We start from the raw sequence: 26875 nt of genomic DNA, 5'->3' as shown, positions 1-26875 counted from the left end.
CCAGCAGTAACAAAGCACTATTCACCACCCTGGTGTCAGAGGACAATGAGTGGGGAATAGGATAGCACTTCCCTACCCCCTCTGGTGTCATATCAGAGGAGCCCTGTTAAAACAGAAGACACAGAGACTCATAACATAATACCCAAAATGTCCAGGATACATCTGAAAATCACTCAATACCAAGAACCAGGAAAATTTTAACTTGAGTGAGAAAAGGCAATCAATAGACACTGACACTGAGATGACACAGATGTTGGAGTTATCTGACAAAGATTTTAAAGCAGCCATCACAAAAATGTCTTAATGAGCAATTACCACCATGCTTGAAATAAATGAAAAAATTTAGAAGTTTCAGTAAAGAAATAGCATACATAAAGGATCAAATGGAAATCTCAGAACTGAAAAATACAATAATCAACAACAACAACAACAAAAAACTCACTAGAAGTGCCTAACAGAAGAATGGGGATGATGGAAGAAAAAAATCAATGAACTTGAAGACAGAATGATAGAAATTACTCAATTTGAACAGAGAGAAAGAGGAGTGGAAAAAAAAAGAACAGAAGCTTAGAGATCTCTGAGACCATAATGGAAGAGCTAATGTACCTGTTATTAGAGTTCCAGAAAGAGACAAAAAAGAAAGTAAGGCTGAAAAAGTTTTCAAAGAAATAATGGCTGAAAATTTCCCAAATTTGTCAAAGGACATAAACCTGCAGATTAAAAAGCTGAGCAAGCCCTAAGCAGTATAACCCAGAGAAATCCATGACAAGATACGTAATCAAACTTCTGAAAACTAAAGACAAAAAAAACCCTTGAACACAGCAAGAGAGAAATGACACCTCATCTTTTAGGGAAAAACAATTCTAATAACAGCAGATTCCTCATCAGAGATCACAGAGGCCATGATTTAAGTGCTGGGGGAAAAAAAAAAAACTGTCAATCCTAAATTCTATATCTGGCAAAATTATGATTTAGAAATGAATAGGAAATATAGAATTTTACAAACAAAGAAAATCTAAGGGAATTTGTCACTAGCAGATCTACACTAAAAGAATGGCTAAAGGAAGTTTCTGAAACAGAAAAGAAATGATATAAAAAGAATCTTAGAAAACCAGAAGGAAAGAAAGAACAAATTATGAGTAAATAGACTTCCCTTCTCCTCTTGAGTTTTCTAAGTTACATTTGGCACTTGAAGCAGAAACATTGTTTGATGTGGCTCTCAGCATATAGAGAGGAAATATTTAATATTTGTATTTATTAATATTTAATATTATAAGTGAGGGAGGGTTAAAGAGACTTAGAGGGAGGTACATTTTCTATTCTAAACCCCACTCAAACTAGTAAAATCTCAATGCCAGTAGACTGTGATGAGTTATGTGTATTTAACTTAGAGGAACCACACAATTTTCTTACAAAGAGAGAGTCTGGTCAAAAACACTAATAAATAAATCAAAATGGAATTCTAAAAAAAGGTTACTGTATGATTCTACTTAGATAACACTCTCAAAATGACAAAATTATAGAGGGCGAACAGATTAGTGATTGCCAGGTGTTAGTGATGGTAAAGTGTTGGGGGAGGGAAACAGATGTTATTATAAAGGGAGACAGACCTCTGTGGTGACGGAAGATGAGACCCCTCTGTACTATCTTTGCAACTTCCTGTAAAGCTGTAATTATTTAAAAATAAAAGGTGAACAAAAAGTTACGTAGCCAACCACTTACCTGGCACGCATCTCTGTTTCCTTTCAAGGAGCCAGCACATAACATTCTAGGAGTTATGGCCTTATTGTAAGCTTTGTGTTCATTACAGGTTTTAGTGTCTATGAGATCCACCTGTACTTGCCGAAGGTGATTTTGACTGCTTCCTAAAGGAAAAAAATAGACTTCATATTTATAAATCTACATATATTCTATAAATCTGAAGAAAGTCTTTTATAATTAATTATTGGATAAGGTGGTGGCATAGAATCTTAGGATATGTATTTTTTCGGATACAGTAAAATTTGGGAAATGAATTCTTTTCTAACTATTTTAAATGAAGTTAGGTGCCTAGGAAAGAACCTCCAGTTGTTTAAGTAATTTCTCTGTCATTGTTAAGCTTAGAAGATAATCTCAGCAGGGGAGAATGGTGGCTTTATGATTCTCTGATCTTCACAACTGGGTGTATGTATTAATGATCCCTAATCTCTTATGTGGTTAATACCCTAGTAAAAATTTCAGATATATTTACTCTTTCAGACACCTTACCAAGCACAATTATTATAGTGGTAGTGATGCATTTGATAGTAACCTAAGGCCTGAAGGAACTTATGTGTCTTCTAAATGACCTAGTTCACAAGTAGGGCCTGACTTGGCCCAGGTCCATATGACCAACCCACAAACATATTTTGGCGTAATGGCATTCCATTCTTTAAATGCCTTAGAATACCAAATTAAATTACTATGATTTGACTTTCTCCTCAGATGCGCACCATCATTTTGCAGTGCTCCAAATCCTGTCACAAACATCTCATCACCAGGGTGGAATTCACGGGATGCATCAGGGAGACAAATTCTGTGTACTGCATTTGTGTAGGGAACAGGGCTAGAAAGCTCTGCAACTGAAATATCATAGTCATGTGATGGATATTTGTATTTTTCATGCACAATTATCCTCCGGAGGCCTTGTTTCATTTTTGGAGGCTCTATTTTTACTCCAAAGGAAGCAGTCCATCTGGCTGGGTCCTTATACCTGAGGAGAAAGTATGAGGAACAAATCCTACTTTACCATTTTTACCAATATAACTATTTATATTAAATAATTTAGTGTAAAAGTATCAATATAAGTTTTCTTTTTAAAATGATGGTTTCTATGCATAGATACAAACTCTTTCCAATCTAAGGCTCAGGTGTCAGATCAGGTGGAAATTCCACCTTGGCATGTTTCTCAGGATATGCACACCACTCAGCATGCTGAGTCACCCACTCCAGATCCTAGGACCTTTTGACATTTCTGGGCATCAGTTGACTCCAGGGGACATATGGAAAGCATATCCTGTACCGAATGAGAGAACTGAATGTATTCTATGTGCACCATGTTGCCTATCCACACATTTCTCTGAAAATCGAAAACGTTATACAATAATTTAACAAAGCATTACTCATCCTGTATACTGTAGGCATTTTGCACTGGGTTGGAAGACTGAATTGAAATTCCTTGAAATATAACTAGTCGACCTTTTCAGTTGTATAATTTGTTACTACCAAATTTCTTCATATTTAATTTTTTCTTACAACGTGGAATTTCCCTATCAGGGTCAAACCTACAATCCACCTAGCCTCCATCTCTGATAGATGACTCTCAAATTCCTGCTTCCTTTGATAAATTATTGTGTAGTTGTCAATGGATAATTTATCTACATGTACTTTGGTACCATTTCCATTTCTAAACTATAAAACCTCTTACTAAGGTTTATGAGTTTCCCACTCTCATATATATATGATCTTTAATTTGTATTAAACTCATCTCTCATGAGGTATTTCCTTCCTGCCAAGCCCCAGTGCACTTTGCTTACCCTTGGTCATTCTCAAGGTTCAGGACTTACGTTCTAAAGCAGTGAGCAGCACTCACAAGCCATGTGTCATTAATCAAAGTTGCTCCACAGCGATGGATCCCATCCCATTGCAGACTAGCTTGCCATGGCCATTCACCCTCTTGTACCTCTGTCCCACCAACAATCCTGAGACTCTGTCTTGTAGTTTTGTTCCTTCGTGTCCCACAGCCTGCAAAAGAGATGATGCGTTAGTTAGCAGTTATTTTTTAAGTAATCAAATTGTGTTACTGCGTCTCAAATTTCTTATACTTTGTGCTCCAACAGTATCACATATTTTCTCTTGTTCTTACCTTTGCTTAAACTGTAGTGTTCCATTTATTTAACCCCTATTCATCTTGTAAGATTTAAATCAGTCATTACCTTCTCTAGGATGCCTTCCCTAATAATTCCCTTGCCTCCAGACTGGATTACTTACGACTTTCTTGATGCTTACATCAAAATAATAATAACAATAACAATAATAATAACAATAATAATACTCTGTGTGTATATATGTCTCTATATAATAGATTAATATATATTAGTTTATATTATTGTATGTATATATATCTAATATTAGTATGAGGATATTGTTTATAACAGGATGTCTCAATCTTGGCACTGTTGACACTGTTAGATGGATAATTCCTTGTGTGGGGGGCCGTCTCATGCGTAATAGGATGTTTAAAGGATCCCTGGCCTGTATACACTAGTACCAATAACATCCCCACCCCCTACAATCATGATAACCAAAATGCCACAGCAGGACAGAGTCACTTGGGGGCCAAATTGCCCCTGTTTGAGAAATATGATTTTAGAATTCTGTTTATGCATTAGTCTCATATATCTAGTCTCATTTGAGTATGAGCTGCCTTAAGCAAGGAGTAAATCTTATCCATTTTATATCCCTATTGACTAACACAGCACTAGCAAATAGCAAGTTCCCACTAAATATTGGTGACAAAAATATATGCCATTTAGGTAATGGGATTATCCTTTGGTTTTATGTTTAGTTAAGTCTGTGAATTAACCAACATTCTGAGCTGGTGAATAACACACTTCCTTTCATCTTTTTACATAAATGTATTTTGTACTAATTCTGTTAAATATCAAATGTATTCTCTAAATCATGGTAGGGTACTCTGCTATAGGGGAAAGGAAACACTAAGCCTTGAGTCAGTATTTTTTTAAAATATGGGTGAAGATATTATCTGGGCCTTCGATAATTTCATCAATCTATACTCCAACCCCATAATTGTCTGCAATTTTTACAATAGGGATTAATAACATCAAGATTTTATTTAGTGTAGAGTAACACTAAATTTCTGCCTCTAGCTGACAAATAGCAACATACAGATTACTTTTATATAATCTTTAGAAAATGTTCATGAGAGTATATTGTAGATATCTGCAATCAAAACATTGAGAAGTATTTTTGCCTTTTCTTTAACAACTGTACTACTCTCTTCCACTACACATCTGCCACAAGCCCCATACATCCATTACAAAGTCCTCCCAGTTTTTATCCTTTTGCAATAAAATGTGCCTCAGAAATAAGATAAAATACCATGAGCTGTGCACAGATCAAACTTTATTCTGACCCTATAATACCAACAAAACCTAACTAATCTAGAGTTAAATTTTTTCATTCAGGTAATGCAATTTTAATAAATATATTAAACTTACAATTGTTCAGAAAGTTGTCTGTTTCTGTCTTGTTGATTTCTGAAACACACAGAAATGGTGAATAGAACAGGGTCTGCACATCAGAATTTCATAATGCCTCTGAGTACTTCAAATACTAAAGGTTGCTCAATTCCATTATTAGATAGTATCTCTATGTTGTTAAAAAAAAAAAGCAACACAGCTAGTTTATCATAGATAGAATACGTTCATTGTCTTGGGGAGAAGGGAGATTTGAACAGTGTTTCTTAAACTTTAGTGTGGCTAAAAGTCACCTAGAGAGCATCTTTATACTGTAAATTCCTGTTCCTCTTCCCAGTGATTCTGACTCAGTAGCTTTGTGCTAAAACCCAGGAATCTGAATTTTATAGCCAGAAATAAGATGCAGGTAGTCCAGCCTTTTGGGGGAACATACTATTCTAAACCAGAGTATTGATTCCCCAGATGCGATGATATTTTTATTGACCATTATTTCAGATTTTCTTTTTTTACCAAACTCATAGGCATAGTTCCATCTGTATAACATATTCCAGTGGCATATCCATAAATTTGTCCTTACTCCCATTTAAAAGCAAATGTTATCCTTTTCCAGGTCTTCTTTCTGCTGAAGTTTTAGCAAGACAGTTTGCCCTCAAATTGTCATTCAACTCTAGCCAGTGGCTCCTTAGTTTGTTGACCTGTCAACAATCAGGTCTTAATCCTATCCAAACACTAAACCAACTGACAGATACATACAACTTTAAGAACTCAAATTTCCTGACTCAGTAGATTTCCAATGGCCCAACCTATTTTCTTAGAACATGGCAAGATGGGAGTTCTAAATGCAAAAATTTTAAAGTTAATTTTTCTTTTAGTATTTAATAGTATTGATTTACCAAAAAAAAAAAAAGTCTGTATTCTTAAGAGGCTTCTTTCTGACTTTCTCTATTCTGGCTATATTTGGAGAAAATGACGAAAATGAGGAAGAAGTGACCATTTATTCTCAGTAAATAAAACACCACCACCACTAGTCTCCCTATTTCAATAACCTGTTCTTTATTTCAAGCTTTTCCTAGAGAAAATTCTGGCTTTGCATTTTTTTTTAATTGGAGTATATTTTCTTTACAATGTTGTGTTAGTTTCTGCTGTACAGTGAAGTGAATCAGCTATATGTATATATATATCCCCTCCCTCTTAGACCTCCCTCACACCCCACTCACCCCACGTCCCACCCATCTAGGCCAGCATAGAGCACCAAGCTTTCTGTGCTTTATAGCATGTTTCTACTAGCTATTTTACGCATGGTAGTATACATATGTCAATCCTAATCTCTCAGTTCGTCCCACCCTCCCCTTCCCCACCTGTGTCCACATATCTGTTCTCTACATCTATGTTTCTATTCCTCCCCTGCATATAGGTTCATCTGTACCATTTTTCTAGATTCCACATATATGCGTTAATATACGATACTTGTTTTTCTCTTTCTAGCTTACTTCACTCTATGTGACAGACTCTAGGTCCATCCACATCTCTACAAATGACCCAATTTCATTCCTTTATATGGCTGAGAAATATTCCATTGTACATATGTACCACATCTTCTTTACCCATTCACCTGTCATTGGACATTTAGGTTGTTTCCATGTCCTGCCTATTGTAAATAGTGCTGCAATGAACATTGGGATGCATGTGTCTTTTTGCATTATGGTTTTCTCAGGGTATATGCCCAGTACTAGGATTGCTGGGTCATATGGTAGTTCTATTTTTAGTTTTTTAAGGAACCTCCATACTGTTCACCATAGTGGCTGTATCAATTTACATTCCCACCAACAGTGCAAGAGGGCTCCCTTTTCTCCACACCCTCTCCAGCATTTACAGTTTGTAGATTTTGTGGTGATGGCCATTGTGACCAGTGTGAGGTGATACCTCATTGTAGTTTTGATTTGCATTTCTCTAATAATTAGTGATGTTGAGCATCTTTTCATGTGCCTCACTGCTATCTGTATGTCTTCTTTGCTGAAATGTCTGTTTAGGTCTTCTGCCCATTTTTGAATTGGGTTTTTTGTTTTTTTGATTTGAGCTCCATGAGCTGTTTGTATATTTTGGAGATTAATCCTTTGTCTGTTGCTTCATTTGCAAATATTTTCTCCCATTCTGAGGGTTATCTTTTGGTCTTGTTTATGGTTTCCTTTGCTGTGCAAAAACTTTTAAGTTTCATTAGGTCCCATTTGTTTACTTTTGTTTTTATTTCCATTACTCAAGGAGGTAGGTCAAAAAATATCTTGCTGTGGTTTATGTCAAAGAGTGTTTTTCCTATGTTTTCCTCCAAGAGTTTTAGAGTCTCCAGTCTTACATTTAGGTCTTTAATCCATTTTGGGTTTATTTTTGTGTATGGTGTTATGGAGTGTTCTAATTTCATTCTTTTACATGTAGCTGTCCAGTTTTCACAACACCACTTATTGAAGAGGCTGTCTTTTCTCCATTGTATGTTCTTGCTTCCTTCATCATAAATTAGATAACTATATGTGCATGGGTTTATCTCTGGGCTTTCTATCCTGTACCATTGATCTATATTTCTGTTTTTGTGCCAGTACCATCCTGTCTTGATTACTATAGCTTTGTAGTATAGCTTGAAGTCAGGGAGCCTGATACCTCCAGCTCAGTTTTTCTTTCTCAAGATTGCTTTGGCTCTTTGGGGTCTTTTGTGCTTCCATACAAATTGTAAAACTTTTTCTTCTAATTCTGTGAAGAATGTCATTGGTAATTTGATATGGATTGCATTGAATCTGTAGATTGCTTTGGGTAGTATAGTCATTTTCACAATATTGATTCTTCCAATCCAAGAACATGGTATATTTCTCCATCTGTTTATGTTATCTTTGATTTCTTTCATCAGTGTTTTATAGTTTTCTGAGTACAGGTCTTTTGCCTCCTTAGGTAGGTTTATTCCTAGGTATTTTATTCTTTTTGTTGCAATGGTAAAAGATTGTTTCTTTAATTTTTCTTTCTTATCTTTTGTGGTTCGTGTATAGGAATGCAAGAGATTACTATGCATTAATTTTGTGTCCTGAAGCCTTACCAAATTCATCAATTGGTTCTAGTAGCTTTCTGGTGGCATCTTTAGGATTTTCTATGTATAGTATCATGACATATGCAAACAATGACAGTTTTACTTCTTCTTTTCTGATTTGGATTCCTTTTATTTCTTTTTCTTCTCTGATTGCCATGGCTAGGACTTCCAAGACTATGTTGAATAATAATGGCAAGAGTGGACACCCTTGTCTTCTTCCTGATCTTAGAGGAAATGCTTTCAGTTTTTCACCATTGAGAATATTTGCTGTGGGTTTGTCATATATGGCCTTTATTATGTTGAGGTAGGTTTCTTCTATGCCCATTCTGGAGAGTTTTTATTGTAAATGCGCATTGAATTTTGTCAAAAGCTTTTTCTGCATCTATTGAGATGATCATATGGTTTTTATTCCTTAATTTGTTAATATGGTGTATCACATTGATTGATTCACATATACTGAAGAATCCTTGCATTCCTGGGACAAATCCCACTTGATCATGGTGTATGATCCTTTTAATGTGTTGTTGGATTCTGTTTGCTAGTATTTTGTTGAGGATTTTTGCGTCTATATTCATCAGTGATATAGGTGTGTAATTTTCTTTTTTTGTAGTATCTTTGTCCGGTTTTGGTATCAGGGTGATGGTGGCCTCATAGAATGAGTTTGGGAGTGTTCCTTCCTCTGCAATTTTTTGGAAGAGTTTGAGAAGGATGGGTGTTAGCTCTTCTCTAAATGTTTGATAGAATTCACCTGTGAAGCCATCTGGTCCTGGACTTCTGTTTGTTGGAAGATTTTTAATCACAGTTTCAATTTCATTACTTGTGATAGGTCGTTTATATTTTCTAATTCTTCCTGGTTCAGTCTTGGAAAATTGCACCTTTCTAAGAATTTGTCCACTGCTTTGAGGTTTTCCATTTTATTGGCATATAGTTGTTTGTAGTATTCTCTTATAATCCTTTGTATTTCTGTGGTGTCAGTTGTAATTTCTCCTTTTTCATTTCTAATTTTATTGATTTGAGTCCTCTCCCTTTTTTTCTTGATGAGTCTGGCTAAAGGTTTATCAATTTTGTTTATCTTCTCAAAGAACCAACTTTTAGTTTTATTGATCTTTGCTATTGTTTTATTCATTTCTATTTCATTTATTTCTGCTCTGACCTTTATGACTACTTTCCTTCTACTGTTTGGGTTTTCTTTGTTCTTCTTTCTCTAGTTGCTTTAGGTGTAAGATTGGATTGTTTGTTTGAGATTTTTCTTGTTTCTCGAAGTAGGACTGTTTTGCTATAAACTTCCCTCTTGCTACATCCCACAGGTTTGGGTCATTGTGTTTTCGTTGTCATTTGTTTCTAGGTATTTTTTGATTTCCTCTTTGATTTCTTCAGTGATCTCTTGATTATTTAGTGACATATTTTTTAGCCTCTATGTGTTTGTTTTTTTACAGTTTCTTTTCCAGTAATTGATTTCTAATCTCATAGCGTTTTGGTTGGAAAAGATGCTTGATACAATTTCAATTTTCTTAAATTTTCCACCGCTTGATTTGTGACCCAAGATGTGATCTATCCTGGAGAATGTTCCATGTGCACTTCAGAAGAAAGTGTATTCTGCCACTTTCGGGTGGAATGTCCTATAAATATCAATTAAATCTATCTGGTCTATTGTATCATTGAACAAGACCCATATATATCCTGTCTACAAGAGACCCATTTCAGACCTAGGGACACATACAGACTGAAAGTGAGGGGATGAAAAAAGATATTCCATGCAAATGGAAATCAAAAGAAAGCTGGAGTAACAATACTCATATCAGATAAAATAGACTTTAAAATAAAGACTGTTACAAGAGATAAGGAAGGACACTACATAATGATCAAGGGATCAATCCAAGAAGAAGATATAACAGTTATAAATATTTATGCACCCAACATAGGGGCACCTCAATACATAAGGCAAATGCTAATGACAATAAAAGGGGAAATTGACAGTAACACAATAATAGTAAGGGACTTTAACACCCCACTTACACTATGGACAGATCATCCAAACAGAAAATAAATATGGAAACACAAGCTTTAAATGGCTTTGCATGTTGATACTGTTAAAAAAAGAAATAAGGAGACTCAAAATGGAGTGACTTGTGGTAAGTCCTACATCAGCAAACCACCTAATACCTAGCCTAATTGCAGTTTCAGCGTGTCTCAGGAATGTGACCTTTAATCAGTCTATCTGGAATTACCTGGTCGGCACCAGTGAAGTAATCTGTCTGATAGACCCCACCTACTCCCAAATGAAGTTGCCCTTTCATGACACAGTCCACTCCGTTAGAAAGCTTCCTTGTCTCACCTCCTTCTGGCTATAAAAATCTTCCATTTTGTACAGCTCCTCAGAGTTCCTATCTATCTGCTAAGGCAGAATACTGCACAATTTGTGAATCACTAAATAAAGACAATTAGATTTTTAAATTTATTTAGTTGAATTTCTTTTTTTTTTTTTTTTTTTTTTTACAATACTACTAACAGGGCTGACTTCATGAGTGTGTGACTTGTGTATCTGCACTGAGTCCTGCTCTCAGCATGACCTCTCACTTGGTTTAATGCTCACTGTCTTGAAATTCATAATAATTTTATCTCATAACATGTTTGGAAGTGAAGTTTGACAGGATAATAGAGATGGCATGGGCAGAGGAGATATACACAATAGGTGTGCCCATGGATTCTTGCTACCCCGTTTGTATATATCATGCACAATATCCTACGAACTAAGAATTCCAGTGGACCCACAATGTTTAGCAAACTCAAAATGAGTATGAGATAAGTGTGTGATGTCTACCACTGTGTAAGCAGAGGGTAGTGACAGTCTCAGGAGGCTGTTTTCTGTTTGAACCAGAACTTGCTTAGAACACAAAAGAAGGCAATGGCATTCTAATAAACATGAATTACTAAGGGATCCTCTCATATCCTTTCTTGCTCCCATTATTTCTTTGTATTAACCAACAGCTTCAGCTGAAAATAATGACATAGAAGGATCTTTTGGTTCTTCCTCACATAAGCTGAAGGTAGAAAGCATTGGTAAAACGTGCCTGTATCAAGAAGGGAAATAAAAAATGTTGAGCTAGACTTCTGTAGTGTTTCCATTGTATGGAACCAAAATACATGCACGGATGAGCTATGAAATACAGTTGTATAATTTTCATGATTCCAAATAAAAATTAAATGCTTTTATATTTACATTTGAAGTTGACATTTCACAATATAAAGGTGAACAGCAAAACTCATGCTAGTAATTTAAAGTTTGGATTTTTTCACTTAGAATATCATTAATGAACAAATAAAAATGCCATGATAAGTCGAGAGAGACCATGAAAGAAAGCAAAGTCTTATATCTTAGTACCTTTAACAGCATTGTTTAATTGCTTTTCAAAGAGTCCTACACTTTCTGTGCACTGGACCCCACAAATTACGTAGCTGGCCCTGATGAGTGACCCTCCTTTTCTAAGCAAGTAGAGGGGCTGACCATCAGGTTAGGCCTCTAGTTCCATCTGTCAGCTTTTATATCAGCACTTGTATTCATTCTTTCTACTTGTCCCCTATTCTGTAGTTTCTAGTGCTGCCATATCCAATATTCTATTCACTAGCCACATGCGCCTAGTGAGCTCTTGAAATGTGGCTAAACTGAAATGCGCTGTAAATATAAAATATACAATAGATTTCAAAGCCTTATTACAAAAAAAAAAATCTCATGAATAATATTTACGTGGGCTATTTGTCAATATAAATTACATTGTGAATACAATGTAAATTACATTAGTATTTCAACCAGTAGTCAGTTACATGGACTACTTGTTGAAATAGTACTACTTTGGATATATTGGGTTAAATATATAAATTATTTAAATACATTTTACATGTTTACTTTTACTTTTTTAATGTGGCTACTAGAAAGTTTAAGATCATACATGTGGCTGGCACATTATTTCTACAGACTAGCATTGTTCTATAGCACATGACTTAGCTTTTAACCAGTCTTTTATTTCCCCTGAGGATCTCCTATTTTTTTTACTTTCTAGTAATGAGGACTTATCACTGTTTATCTTGTCCCCCTGCCCTTACAAAAACAAAAACCTCAGATTTTTCAAATTAGTTGTAAAATATACCAAAAATAATTTATATCAAAAACTAAATTACAAACTTTTCATCAGTAAAGGGCCTAAGTAAAGAAGCTAACAAGGTTTATTAATGACATTTGAAAGCAAATATGTGGATGGCATGAACCTTTCCACCCATCATACTCAGAACATAAAAAGTAAGCAACAAGAAAAAGAAGAGGAATAAATACACAAAGCCACTTTCTCCATTTATCATTGGATTCTATAGCTAAAGTGTAAGCCCCAATATAGGAAAAGAACACAGGCTCAGGGGTTAATGACAGACTTGCATGGGTGGTGAAAGTTTAAGGTAGTATTAAAAAATTTTAAACTTCATTAGAACCAATTTAGTCCCAAAGAAATATTCTGTTGGTGACAAGATCCCCACAATGAAAGACATCCAAAAACTTTTTAAAAAATCAGTGCCCAAGACCAGACTTAACATGGAGCTATTCTATGCAAGAGAATTGAACTACATAATAGGAAATAAACTTACTTTTAATTTCAACTAATTCAGGATTTAATTTAGGGGGTCCTACAGCATCTTGCAGCTTTTCATGTAGAACACGTTGAATAATTTTACTTATGGTTTCAGGATCCTCAGTAGAGGGAAATCTAAAAATCAGCAGCATATGAGCCAACAATCCATGTTCCTCCTGACTGTGGACCAGAAAGGAAAAAAAAAAAAAAAAAAAAAGAAAGATGGTTTTAAAAAATAAAGTTCCAATTAAGATTTATGGTAATATCAAACTCTTATTTTTTTCTTTATCATTCATTTGAAGCACAAACACACACACAAAACAAATCCACAAATGTAATTTTAAAAGACCTAATTTGTTTTCTTCTATACTCCTATTGTTTGCCATATATAGAACTCCCATCTCAGCCTCTCTGATAACTAACTAGTATGCTCATGATCTCCCTTACCACCACAGGATCTAGTTAAATACTTGGGTTATTAATATAAAAAAACAATTCTCTTGTCAACCATTCAAAATTATCAAATAAAATGTATGGTAAATATGAAATCAACTCTGGCTTTGGCTTTCAGGCTTAATTTCCAATGGCTTAATTAAATCCAGTGATTTCTCCTAAGCAGCCTCAGGCTCTCCTAAACAACTCCCAATCCTAAGGACATTAGAAAGCTTGAGCAAGTTGTTTTGACTTCACATGATTATATTTCCAAGATAGAGTGTTAACTAGCTTTAGCATTATTTGAATGTTACTACTTTGGAATCATCCTTTTTTTTTTTTTTGGAATCATCCTTGACTACACTTTCTCATTCTCTGTCAGTTACTCTACCCCTTCTTTTCAAATGCAATCCGTTCCCTTTTAGTCTGGGTGCAATAAGCTGCCTCAGTGCTGGGCCCTGGGATGGGTGAGTCCAAGTACATGGGCCCTTTAAGGAGGCATCTCCCAGATGGCTACAGTTTTGTGGATCTCAGGACTCCAACCCTGTTCATTTTCAAAGTTAGATGTTTTGGAGGCTCATCTCTCAAGTGCACATCCTAAAAGTTGAGGTGCCTGGTATGGGGTTCGAACCCTTCAGTCACCAGGGAGAATCTCTGGGTTTTGAGTTTTCTTCTGGTGTGGGTTGCTCTGCTGGGGTGGAGTTTATGACAAGATTGTGTCCCAGTGTCTCCAGCCTGCTTCAATGTGGTTTTCTTCTCATTTGCCCAATGCGTAGTATTTACTCAGCCAACTTTTTTTTTTAAGAGAAAATTGTTTCTTATGTAGCTGCAGACTCAGTGTGTCCATGGGAGAAGGTGAGTTCAGTTCTTCCTACTTCACCATCTTGAACCAGAACCCCAAACAATTTTACTCCTCACTGTATACTGCATCAACTCCTATGCTCCCAAACTGTAAGTGGGAATATAAATTAGAATCTCATTTTTGGAAGGCAGTTTATCTGTTATAAATTTGATTATCCATCTTCTTTGATGCAGCATTTCTGCTTTTAGAAGTTTAATCTTCAAATACACTCTTTTGTTTGCAAGAAGATATGTACACATATGTTGTCATAACCTTATTTTTAAATCAGAAAAATATATAACAACCCAAGTGTTCATCAAAAGGGCATTGGCTAAATCAATCTTGACATATACTTGTAGTGAAATACTATACAGCCAGCTAAAGAATGAAATAGATCTATATGCAGTCATTGGGAAAATGTTAAATATAAATTGTTAATAAAACGTATCATTTCTGGGTGTGAAGTTATTGGAGAGGGGGCTTTCGCTTTCTATTTTTTGTAATACTGTGTTATTTGAATTTTATAAAATTTTCTATTGTTTTTGTAATCTAAAAAAACAAATAGGACTTTAAAGAGATTATTTTTATATATCTCATCCTATTTCACTGCCTCAGCAACCCTATAATCTATTACTTACTCTTTCTTCTTTCTCTTAAACTATTCCTATACTGGCTGGCTAATAGAGACAAAAACAAACAAAACTCTCCCTCTACCCCAGCTATACAATTTATCTCACACCTTCATATCACAGAAAACCTTCTTAAATGGGTAAATTACGTTCTGCCTCATATTTACTTCATTGCAGTCTGCATCCTCCCCTTTTGTTCCACTCAGTTGTTTCTCTGCTTGAACACTAATGACTTCCTCATTGACATTTCCAATGGATTCTTTCTAGTCACATAACTTGGCATCTCAGGAGTCTTGTGGATGCTGACCACTCACTCCCTGAAACGTTCTGTTGTTAGTTTCAGTGGTGCCTCTCTTGATTCTTCATTTTTCCTCCTCCTTCCTTATTTCCCTATTTTCTTCTATTTCCTTAAATACTGTCGTTCTTCAAGCTTTCTTCATCATCCTTTTTTTTCTTGCATTACCCCTTTTCTGAGAAATTCTGTTGACACCCACACTTTCTAATACTTTGAGTTGATGTTGAGCAAATTTATGTCTTCACCTCAGTTTCCATTTCCTCCCTTATGTCAGATGCATATTTCAGGCTCGTAAGGTCCCATAGTACCTCAAATCAACATCTCTAAGACTGACTTTATCTTTCCAACAAATTACACTTCTCATATTGTAGTAACAGAAGAAAGAATAATGAGTAGCAAGATTTCTGGGATGAAGGGGTAAACAAAATAGAAAGTTATTTGGAAGACAGAATTGGTAGAACTTAGTTATTCATAAAGTGCGAGGGGCCCAGGAAAGGGAGGAGTGTGGGATGACTTCCAGGTTTCTCATTAGTGTGATTGGGTTTTTCTTGAGTTTAAGAATATTCTGTGGAACCTCCATGTGGAGGTGTGCGTGGGCAGGCATATAGTTCTAAAAATCAGGACAACAGTTTAGATTGGAAATAGAAACTTGGGTTTCAATAGCACATGAAACCATGTTGTGGGTGGATGAAGTCCCCTTGAGAGAGTGAAAATTTAAGAACTGGAGAAGAAGATCTAAGAAAAAGTAAAATTTCAAACACCAAACAGTATGGAATTTTCAGAAGAAAGTGAGCAAACTAACACCTCAGAGATGTCAACTAAGTAATAGAATGAGAAGTAACTTGGAGTTTTTGTCATTGAAATAATGTTGGAAATAGCTCTTGTTTTATTTTGAAAAATACCAATAATTTGTATTAAGACAATACATTACTTAAGATCCTCATATAGTATTTTGCTTAAAATGTTATGCTCTGGATTCTATTTATTGATGGTTGATGATCAGATCTGAGATCTTAAATATTTGTAGAAAAAAACGAGTGGAATGAAAGAAAGGAAAGAAAATTGGTAGGAAGGAGAACCAAGAGGAGAAGAAAAATCTCATCTACTACACTATTTTACATAGGACACTTATTTGCTATTAAACTGAGGGATGTGGCTTAGGTCCCTATTTGTGCTAATTAGGGTTTCCAAAAAACACACAAACAAACAAACAAAAAAACAGTTCTATAACATAACCACCAATAATACTTCTGTCCCTCAAAATCATCTTGCAAATGCTATCTTTTGAATTTAAAGAATGAGTAAGGCACATTGTAACCCATGACTTATACAGAACAGGTACCAAATTAACGTCTGTTGAATTGAATTATATCATATCATTAATACTTCAAACAGTATTTATTACTGACCAGGTTAACAGCTTTAGTTTTAAATTATATTCAGAAGTCAGCATTTTAGATCTACATACCTGAACTTGATAATGTGAGACTTGACAAATGCTTGCTTCAATGAAGATCTATGAAATGCATTTTTCACCTGTTCCAAAAATATTCAAAATACGTCAGCAAGGATAATTTTCTGAAATTCTGCAAGTTGATTCAAAGCTTAAAAACATTTTTAAAAAACTTAAAAACAAAACACATTGACTGACATTTCACAATGTGCTGAACTTGAGGAATCTCTTTTTGTATTCTACTCAGTGATTTCAACTGAACTCTGCCTTAGGAATTATAGGAGCTGGGGGACCATAGTAGGGGGGCCAGGAGTGACATCTTCTGCATTACACTCAGAAAGAGACAAAAGACAATAAACAGATTGGGTTTTGAAAAGTAAGAGTAAGCATCCACACCGTGAGATACAGACTGTTACCGTAGATAAACAAAGGAAATGAAAAAACTCTGTCAAGTGGTAGGTCATAAAAATAAGAACAATCTATGGCCACACCATCCTGAACATGCTGGATCTCATCTAATCTCAGAAGCTAAGCAGGGTCGGGCTTGATTAGTACTTGGAAGGGGGAAATGAATGCATAATGGTGTCACATGTTTCTCAAACCTGGTGAAAAAGTTACCAAATATCCTGTCATAATCTGCACTCAATTCAGCACTCAAGATGCTCTTAGGAAGGCCCAGGTGAACTGGGATACATAGCCTAATACCTCCTATAAGGTTTACTCTAATAGGGTGGAAGAATGTATTTTATGGAGGTATTTCTTACTACTACAAATAAGAATTCTAACCAACTTAAATTTTTAAATTAAAAGTCAAGATAAACACATCAAGTGTTTCTTGTTTTCACTGTATGGATATTTACCAAACACAGATACTACAAGCTGGTAATTGACTGACAGAAACAATGAGCCTTTTTATCCTTTCTTACATTTTGTTTGACTTCTGAGTCTTTGTGCCCAAGGAAAGTTACTTCAATTATGAGACAAATCAGCACAATTCAAATGAGTTCTCTAATGACAGCATTCACTTGGAAATATTTATTTAAAGGTTTATTTTTTTATCAAACAATTTCAAAATTATTAATTTTTAAGAGTATTAGAGTCCTATTTATATTCCTATATATTTAAGTCAGTCTGGATCTTATAAAAATTTTAGTGAATGGCACAAAAAACAAGGAAAATAGTTGCATCTTTACTTGATCTCTTTAGTTCCATTTCCTTTCCTTTAGTATATGTTATATTTTAAGGAGATATATGTACATATATATGTGTATATATCCTAAAATATAGCTCCTTAAAAAGAGCTTATTTGCTATTTCCCTGGTTTGGTGTTTACAAGTACAAATACAACCACGATTTGACCCTCTCCTCAGCAAAGTATCCAAATCCTCCAGCTCCTAGTCTACCAGGCAGTTTCCAGGTGGGCCACTGCCATTCTGTTCTCACTCAGGATATTGGAACTGGAAGACAATTTGGAAATTTTCTAGTCTAGTGCCTTAATTTTCACATAAGAGAATTTTTCCGGAATGATAAAGAGATATGCCAATGACACATCACTGGCTAGTAAACGGTACTAGAACTAGGTGTCCCAACTCCTAGTTTAGGGTGCTTTCCATCACATCATTTCACTAATTACTTCACAGACTACCAGGAAAAGTCTAAATTATTCTCTAAGTAGTCTGACAATGAAGAGAAGTCATCACCCAGGCTCTTGCTCTTTTGGCCTATACTGCTAAATTTTCCACTATTTAAAATATTCAATTCATTCCTCAGGATGAATATTGATGCCCTAAGGATAAAGATGAATATCCAAGGATTTCCTATAGACTTATGTGCCAAAAACTTGTCCAAGGTTGGATGTTTTTAAATACTAAAATACTTCTCAAGTATGTGTCTGAATAGTTTCAATCTTGTGTCCTTTTGCTAAAGGTCTCTTCTTTAGGAAATCAGTAATACAACAACTGTATTTTGGGTCACCCTAATATTCTCAGAATTTCTAGACGCTGCTGATCAATACTGTAGCACTAGCTAAGGAAGGGTGAGTAGGATGTACAAAAAGAAATGGCTAAGAGTCACTAGGTTTAGCCCTGTAAGGCATATTCCTCCAAGTCATGTATTGTTAGTTTTATCTTATATCTCTCAGGTAGGGCCTCTCCCCATTTTGCAAGATATACAAGATCAGTTGAATGGATGTTTGAGAAGCTAGGATACTAAAAATTATGGTAAAAAGTGATAGCAAATACTCTAGAAATGGGAATAAAATGCTTACCATTGATTCAATTTTCTGGCTCATTTTTGTGAAATTTTTAGAAGCCTCTTTTCCAAACTCATCATATAGTTTGTCACTTGTAAATGACAATGTGCTATAGTAATTGTAGGTCGTCCTTTGATCTACAAGGATAGAGGAAAAAACTCATCATACTTTTTATCAGATGTGTGTAAAGCATCATCATTTCCCCATTTGGTAGTTGCTAGACAGACTGAGACAGGAAACAATGTCCTACCCTGGTCATCATCTCCATCATCCTGTTCTGACCTTTATGGTTATCTCAAAATAAAAGACAACAACGTGGGCTTCCCTGGTGGCACAGTAGTTGAGAGTCTGCCTGCTAATGCAGGGAACACGGGTTCGGGCCCTGGTCTGGGAAGATCCCACATGCCGCGGAACAACTACGCCCGTGAGCCACAGTTACTGAGCCTGCGCGTCTGGAGCCTGTGCTCCGCAACAAGAGAGGCCGCGATAGTGAAGAGGCCCGCGCACTGCGATGAAGAAGTGGCCCCCACTTGCCGTAACTGGAGAAGGCCCTCGCACAGAAACAAAGACCCAACACAGCCAAGAATAAATATAAAAATAAATAAATAAATAAATAAACCAGAGAAGGCAGAAAAAAAGAGAAAAAAAAAAAAGACAACAACGTTCATCATCATAAGATTTAGAGTATAAAAGCCATATGAAATGCTTGGTGTTCCTGTAGGCTAATTAGTCATGTGTTATCCATTCCTGAATAAGCCACAAGAAGCAGTAAGTCACACCATCTGAGCATATCAACAGGAATAGATTCAGAAGCTTCCCAAGAGTAAATGCATTTTTATATTTAAAAAGTAGATTTCTTCCAATTCCATAAACTACACATCAATTCTTGCCATAGGGACTCTAGTGTAAGAATATTTATTTTGGATAAGGAGATGAGGGTAGGGATTAAAATGCTAGGAGCTCAGTATATAGAAGTTTAAGGAGGTAGAGTTGCCACCGGCCATAACCCTCCAGAGACACTACTTAGTTTCACCTGGTTCCCTTGTCACTCCATTTATTTTCTCCCACCAGCCATAGGAATTGGTTTGTCTGTTTCTTTAGCCATTGTCTCCACTTTCTGCATCCAGTTCAAGCAGCCCATGTTTTTGGTCTGCGGAAGAATTAGTGCAACACAGCTTTTCCTCTACCCTCCTGTACATGAAGCAAGCACAGAGCTCAGAAGATTCATTCCATGAATATTCATGCCGACTATCTTTTCTGTGAGAGACTCTGTGCCAAGCATCTAGAACACGATGGTTGCGTATGGTTATGATAGGAAAATGGAGTGTGCCTCATCAATCTCAGTTGTTCTCTTGCTTCTCATCCTTTCCCTCACTTAAACCCCGGAGGGAAAGAAAACTAACATTAGACACCTGTGTCCCAAGCATATTTGCGTATCTCATTCAATTTAAAACAACCCCCATAAGAAAGTAGTATTATCCACATTTAACAGATAAGGACTACCATCTCAGAAGTGTAAATAAATTGCCCAACCTCAACATGACATGGCCAGAAAAGACTGAACTGGGTTTCAAGCTAAGGTCTAACTCCCAAAGCACAAATTTTCATTATATATTGGTTCTTGGAGTGGGAAAAGCCAAATACACTCACTGAGGCTATAGGAGAAATCTCTAGTTTTACATGAGAGTTATATAAGAAAAAAGAAAACTACCAATAAATTCCAAAAGAACATTCTAGCCATCCAGAGGATTTGTTGGGACAGAAAGGGAAGTCTCTGGTCAGACTCGGACAAGGCCTGGGGAGGGGTTGGTTATGCATAAAGGAGATGGATGACACTGAAAGGTCAGGGTCTCCTGAGCATCAGCCACTCAAGTGAGGGTCTAGGGAGGATTTGCCTTCCTCCCTCTCTTTCACTGAATGACCTTGCCCTTGCCCTGAATGGACTGTTTGACCTGAAATGCAAGCAGATCACAATATATACAATTTCAAGTAACGTTTTTAATTTATCTAAATATTGACCAATAGTTTACTTTAGGTCTAAAGTTGGGCCCAACATGTATCTGGAGAAAACCATAATTCAAAAAGATACACATACCCCAATGTTCATTGCAGTACTATTTACAATAGCAATTGTGTTGTATTGTAAATTGTATTGTATTGTAAATTTACTATTACAATACATGGAAGCAACCTAAATGTCCATCGACGGAGGAATGGATAAAGAAGATGTGGTACATATACACAGTGGAATAAGAAAGCCATACAAAAGAATGAAATAATGCCATTGGCAGTGACATGGATGGACCTAGAAATTGTCATAGTGAGTGAAGTCAGACAAAGACAAATATCATATGATATTGCTTATATGTGGAATTTTAAATAATGGTACAAGTGGACCTATTTACAAAACAGAAATAGAGTCACAGATGTAGAAAACAAATTTATGGTTACCAAGGGGGAAATGGGGGGAGGGATAAATTGGGAGATTGGGATTGACATATACTCACTACTAGATATAAAATAGATAACTAATAAGAACCTACTGTATAGCACAGGGAACTCTATTCAATACTCTGTAATGACCTATATGAGAATAGAATTTTTAAAAGAGTGGATATATGAATATGTATAACTGATTCACTTTGCTGTACAGCAGAAACTACACAACACTGTAAGTCAACTATACTCCAATAAAAAATTAAAGAAATAAAGTTGGGCCCAAGATTCTGCATTTCTAACAAGCTCCTAGATGAGGCTGATGTTGCTGGTACCTAAGCACATGTTGAATAGTAAGGTTCTAAAGAGGAGGAGAACATACTCTTCTACATCCTTAGACCTGTTTCTTTTCAGTTATTAGATTGAATTATTTGAAATTGCCATTTATATAGGTTAAAAATGGTCAAATATCAGCAATTTTATATGCTTCAACCAAATGAACAACTTATCTATAGTCAATATTTTAATTTGCCTGATAGACTCAAATATGTTTCAAAACATATTTCCAGTTACCAGAATTATACGGCATGTGCAGTTGTTCAAAAATATTATTGAGAATATTAACAGAAAAGAAAAATAAGGATGAACATGAGTTTGCTGATAATTTTCTAACAGCTTTGTGATTCTATAACCTACAATGATGTTCATAATAGATTCACCTGCTGTCATTCAAATCACAAAAGGGACAGAAACGCAGTCCCAAAGGCCACTGGATAAAAACTGAACACACAGTTCTATGCTGTCCTGGGTTTTATGCCAAAATGATGCAGTCTGATCACCTCAATCTTTATCTGCCTGTTTCTACAATAGATTCGTTTGGCTCAGTTTGGTTACCTAGGCGTGCCAGCACCTAAATTCTCATGTTATATCTACTCTGTTCTTAGGTTACATCTCTAAACAAAAGACAGGTCACAAATATGACAATAACACATATCATATGTGTTTATTATTGCTGTTTATTCAGGTGTGCTGTGTGGGCAGCGGACGTTGTGTATTACTCAGCTTATCATCCCAACAATAGGGTACACAGGAACAGGTTACTGAAATCTTACCAGGTTTTTATTGTATGCATATGAGTAAGATTTGTAAGCCTTATAATACTTGGCTTGGGAGGAGGCAAAGGAGAAGTAGTAAGAACATTTTCTCTCACTGAAGTAATAAGATCCCTAAGATGACTAGGAATTCCTTGTTAAGTCAGACAAACCAAAATATACCCCAAGAAAATATCATAGGTATGATTCATTTATTTTTATCATTCAGTATACAGTAAACATTAATTATCTAATATGTGCCTAATAAGTTCTTTAATAAGTTCTAGAAATACAAAAATGAGTAAAACATAGGCATCCATGGAGAGGAATAATGATGCTTACAACATAATGGGACTTAATATATTCAGAACAGAACTGTAGAATTATAAAGTTATTTTAGCTATTCTTTTTATACTAAAAAACATGCTCCAGAGAAATTGTCAAAATGCAGATAGTCCAAATTCAAAGACCTGCATATGGGCAAATTCTATCCCCCCCCAAAAAAAAAATCTTTGAATACTTTTTCTTTCAGGAATAATCCACCTTGTTTAGGAAAGTAAGATTGGATTTGTGTCTGCTAGTAGAAGATAACCAATTTACAGATCACCATCTCTCTTTACAAAAAAGCAACTGCTGCAAATTCCCAATTAAATTAGAATCCAGTGATTAGCTTCTTTGGTTACAGGGTCTTGAACATCAAAGCATTATCTAGTCACTAAGGGAGATATTAAACAAATAGGTCAAAGTGGAGTCAACTAATTAAAACCTGAGACAGAGTAAGAAGGAAACTTCAGAAGGGTTGTTATGCCCTAGAAGAAGAGTTCTGAAGTACCCTGGGGACCTTTCTAATAACATAGCAGTGTTCAGGGTTCATCTAGCAGGGAGGTACCTGATTACCACAGAGTGAACCTCTTTGTAATTAATATTCTCAGCATATCCTATCTTCTTTAATCACTTGCAATATATACCAAGATGATTTTAAAATAATGAATAGGCATTTATTCAACAATATGTTACTATAGGCATTTTCCCGACTAACTAGTACAAAATAGAGCCTACTTCCCTATGACCCCTGATTGTACAATTTATTGAGCTGTCAGGATTTCAATGAGTTAGAGTTATTTTAAATCAAGATGATTGTCCTATGACCTCAAACAACTCCAAACATTGGACTGTAGCTTTCCTATGGTTTTCCCTTAATTAAGACTTGATTATTGCTTGTTAATGAATATGAAAGCTAGCATGCTATTCCCAGCAGGAAGCATTGCTACATCAAAGATAGAAGAAAGAATCCTCCTTGGCTTGTGAGGATTAAATGAGTAACAAGGCAGGTGAAGAGTTCTTTGTACCAGCTATGCAAACAAATTATAGTAATGAATGAATCAGCTTGAGGCAAATCAAAACATGTATGTAATCAGGAAATATTTGAGGTAAATCACATGATGCCAGGGCAACCCATACTTACTGTATCTCACATAATGAACGATGAGTCCGATGCACACTGCCAGGACAATCAGGGATATAAAGGTGATGAGGCCAATAACCCAGGGCTCCAAACAAGCTCTCGTCCTGGCCCTCACCACAGCTGGCCTGAGAAAGAAAGCAAACAGATGGATTATATTACAGTGCACACCCATACCCACTCCTTAGGTGAAGTAGATATTCCTGGGGAACTAATTCAGGACACTCAGTTAGAAGGAAGAGTACTGTTTTGTCTTAGAACACACCCTAATCCCCGGCTGCTGAAGCCATTCCTGGCTCTGGTTGCTTGACCTTAGGCAGGTAATTTGACTTCCCTGTATCTCAGTTTCCTCGTTCAAAAAATGAAGATGATGGGCTTCCCTGGTGGCACAGTGGTTGAGAATCTGCCTGCCAATGCCGGGGACACGGGTTAGAGCCCTGGTCTGGGAAGATCCCACATGCCGCGGAGCAACTACGCCCGTGAGCCACAATTACTGAGCCTGTGCGTCTGGGGCCTGTGCTCCGCAACAAGAGAGGCCGCGATAGTGAGAAGCCCGCGCACCGCGATGAAGAGTGGCCCCCGCTTGCCGCAACTAGAGAAAGCCCTCGCACAGAAACGAAGACCCAACACAGCCAAAAAATAAATAAATAAATAAATAAATAATTTTTAAAAAAATGAAGATGATAATGATAGTACCAATCTTATAGGATTATTGTAAGGATTAAATGAATTACTGTATGTAAAGTGACTACAACAGTGCCTCGCATGTAGAAAGTGGTATTTAAGAGTTAGCTATGATTTGCTGAGCCAGCTATGTGCAAGATACCAAGTCGGGCACTTCCACTGTAGAATCTTAAATGGCCTATGACATATGTTACAGTTTGAACCATATTAGGTTCAGGGCAGAGTTTCTAATTCTATTCTCTTACTATTTTTCTGAAACAAACTTAGAGGATACACATAAGAGAAAACTAGAGGTCTCTTCTAAAGAACCTGAGTGTTTGAGCTAATATTGACCTCTAAACTTCAGCAACGCTGCAGGAAATCCCTTCTGCATGAAACTTCCTCAACCTCTCCCATTTGTTCTGCCTTCAAAAATACATGTTACTGAAAAATGTTGATCAACCTGATTTTTGTTTGATTAGTAAAGTTGCCGTTCCCTTGTGTTAAAATAGCTGCTAAACAAACTCAAAAGTTAGAGAAAATGAAATAAGTCAGAGTTGGCCAAGTTGTTTAAATACGATGCTGTTATTTTAAATTTCTTGAGGTATTTAGCATGTTGGTAGAATCAAGGCATGTGTTCTTATCTTCAGAGCAGTCTGGTACAAGAACTGAGGGAAAGGGCAGTGTTATCCTGAAGGAGCACCTGGGGTTGCTTCAGAATAAAGAGAATTCCAAGTCCAGCCCTTTCCTTACCAGCTTGGACAAGTTATTTAGACTCTGAACTAAGTCTGTCCATCTGTCAATAAGAGACAGCCTACCCATTCTGTTTAAAGCACATGGTTGACTGTGGGACCCAGAATGAGATCATAAATGTGAAAACTTCTTGGAAACTGTGAAGCATTTCACAATAAATAATCGTTGCTTACAGAAATCAAGGGAACTCCGTTTCCTGATGATACAAGACCAGGAAGCGACATAATCATTCTGGTCCCTGGCACACCATCATCCCATCTTGGGTCTGTCTCAATGTCCTGTTTGGCGGGAACACTGTTGCAGAAGTCAACAGTGTCATCGCCACATGACTCTGCCCTGCTGAAGTCACTGGAATGTAGTGGAAGGCTCCAGGGATTCTACTTGGTCTCCTCCCTTATTTCTGTTATATCCCCATGGGGCTGTAGCCGAGGAAACTATCTTTCTCTCCCCAATCTCTTCCATCTCCAGTTCTCCCTTGAGTGGGATTCCAAGCACCTGTTCCTAGAATGACAATTACTGTAATATAAAAACACTTCTCCACTTCTCTTCTGCACATTTCTTACGTGAAAACATGCATAAGAAACTTATAAACTGACTCCTGTTCCTTCATCCCTGAATGCTTGCTATTCATTTGCTGCAGAAGAAAGGAGATGCATATAGCAGACATAAGCAAAAGTTTGGAGGGAATATGGGGAGGGAAGGGCTTCTCAACTAGTTTCAATACATGCCAGATGAAGAATATGAATTTGTAAATGTAGGAAACAATTGATATTGATATAATCGTCAAAAGAATATGTAGAACTGTGAAATATAAGACAGAAGTTCTATTTATTCTACAATAACTCTTAATCAAGACAGAAAATTAAAACAATGCAGCCATTAAATTGATGAGGTAGAGCTACCCGTATTAACATGCAAAATGTCAATGATATATTTTAATGAAAAAATATTGCAGAATAATATGCATCCTATGTTCCAGTTTTTGTACATAATAAAACTATATGTGTAGATGCATAGTGAAGTATATAGAAAGACACACAAAATTTTTAACAGTAAGAAGTGGAATAACAGAAGTAAGAGAGCAACTTTAATTTTAATTTATGTACTTTTTTATGTTATGATGGATTTTTAAAAAAAAAGAAACATCATGCTTTTGAATTAAATGAGAGAGAGAGAAAAAGAGAGAGAGAAAGTAACGAGGACGGTTATACATGTCTTTTCATGGAGTTCCTATCACTATCTTGTTTGAGGTACTGCTGTGTCTTCTTTTCCTGTCTCCCACCTTTCAACACTATTTTAGGGCTGCTCTGTCTTTGGTGGCTTTGAGGGAAATAATAGGGATAGTATGGGATAAAGAAAAAAGAGAATCCATCAAAAACACTTTGAATAAACAGTTAAGAGAGTATGTTTCTGATTCTGACCACCAACCTACTGTATAGTGTGGTACCAGCAGATTCATTTCTCTCCCTTATTTTCTCCATATGAAAAACAAGGATAAGAATTCCAGACCCTTACTAACTTGATGAGCTCTTAGAGATAAAAATAATGAAGTATTTCATTACTTTGAGCTGCCCAGTAGAAAATCATTGTACAAATAGTAAAGACTATTATTATTATCATCATTATTTTAATTATTAATAATAATGGTA

The 26875-nt window shown here is 36.0% G+C and overlaps 1 protein-coding gene across 1 annotated transcript in view; it reads right to left on the bottom strand.

Annotated features, from left to right (window-relative positions):
• Nucleotides 1-26875, bottom strand: part of TMPRSS11E (transmembrane serine protease 11E) — an 82480-nt gene that overhangs the window by 4297 nt on the left and 51308 nt on the right. The window contains exons 3-11 of the mRNA XM_028161717.2: nucleotides 25790-25860; nucleotides 23814-23938; nucleotides 18837-18958; nucleotides 16586-16653; nucleotides 12937-13100; nucleotides 5259-5297; nucleotides 3585-3762; nucleotides 2472-2731; nucleotides 1723-1865 (exon numbers count right to left, since the gene is read on the bottom strand). Coding sequence (XP_028017518.2) covers nucleotides 1723-1865; nucleotides 2472-2731; nucleotides 3585-3762; nucleotides 5259-5297; nucleotides 12937-13100; nucleotides 16586-16653; nucleotides 18837-18958; nucleotides 23814-23938; nucleotides 25790-25860 — 1170 coding nt within the window. The remainder of the gene's footprint in view (nucleotides 1-1722; nucleotides 1866-2471; nucleotides 2732-3584; nucleotides 3763-5258; nucleotides 5298-12936; nucleotides 13101-16585; nucleotides 16654-18836; nucleotides 18959-23813; nucleotides 23939-25789; nucleotides 25861-26875) is intronic.

This window comes from Balaenoptera acutorostrata, chromosome 5 (assembly GCF_949987535.1).
Source record: "Balaenoptera acutorostrata chromosome 5, mBalAcu1.1, whole genome shotgun sequence".
In the NCBI taxonomy this organism is placed as follows: Eukaryota; Metazoa; Chordata; class Mammalia; order Artiodactyla; family Balaenopteridae; genus Balaenoptera; species Balaenoptera acutorostrata.
This window is presented reverse-complemented; position numbering and strand designations above follow the sequence as displayed.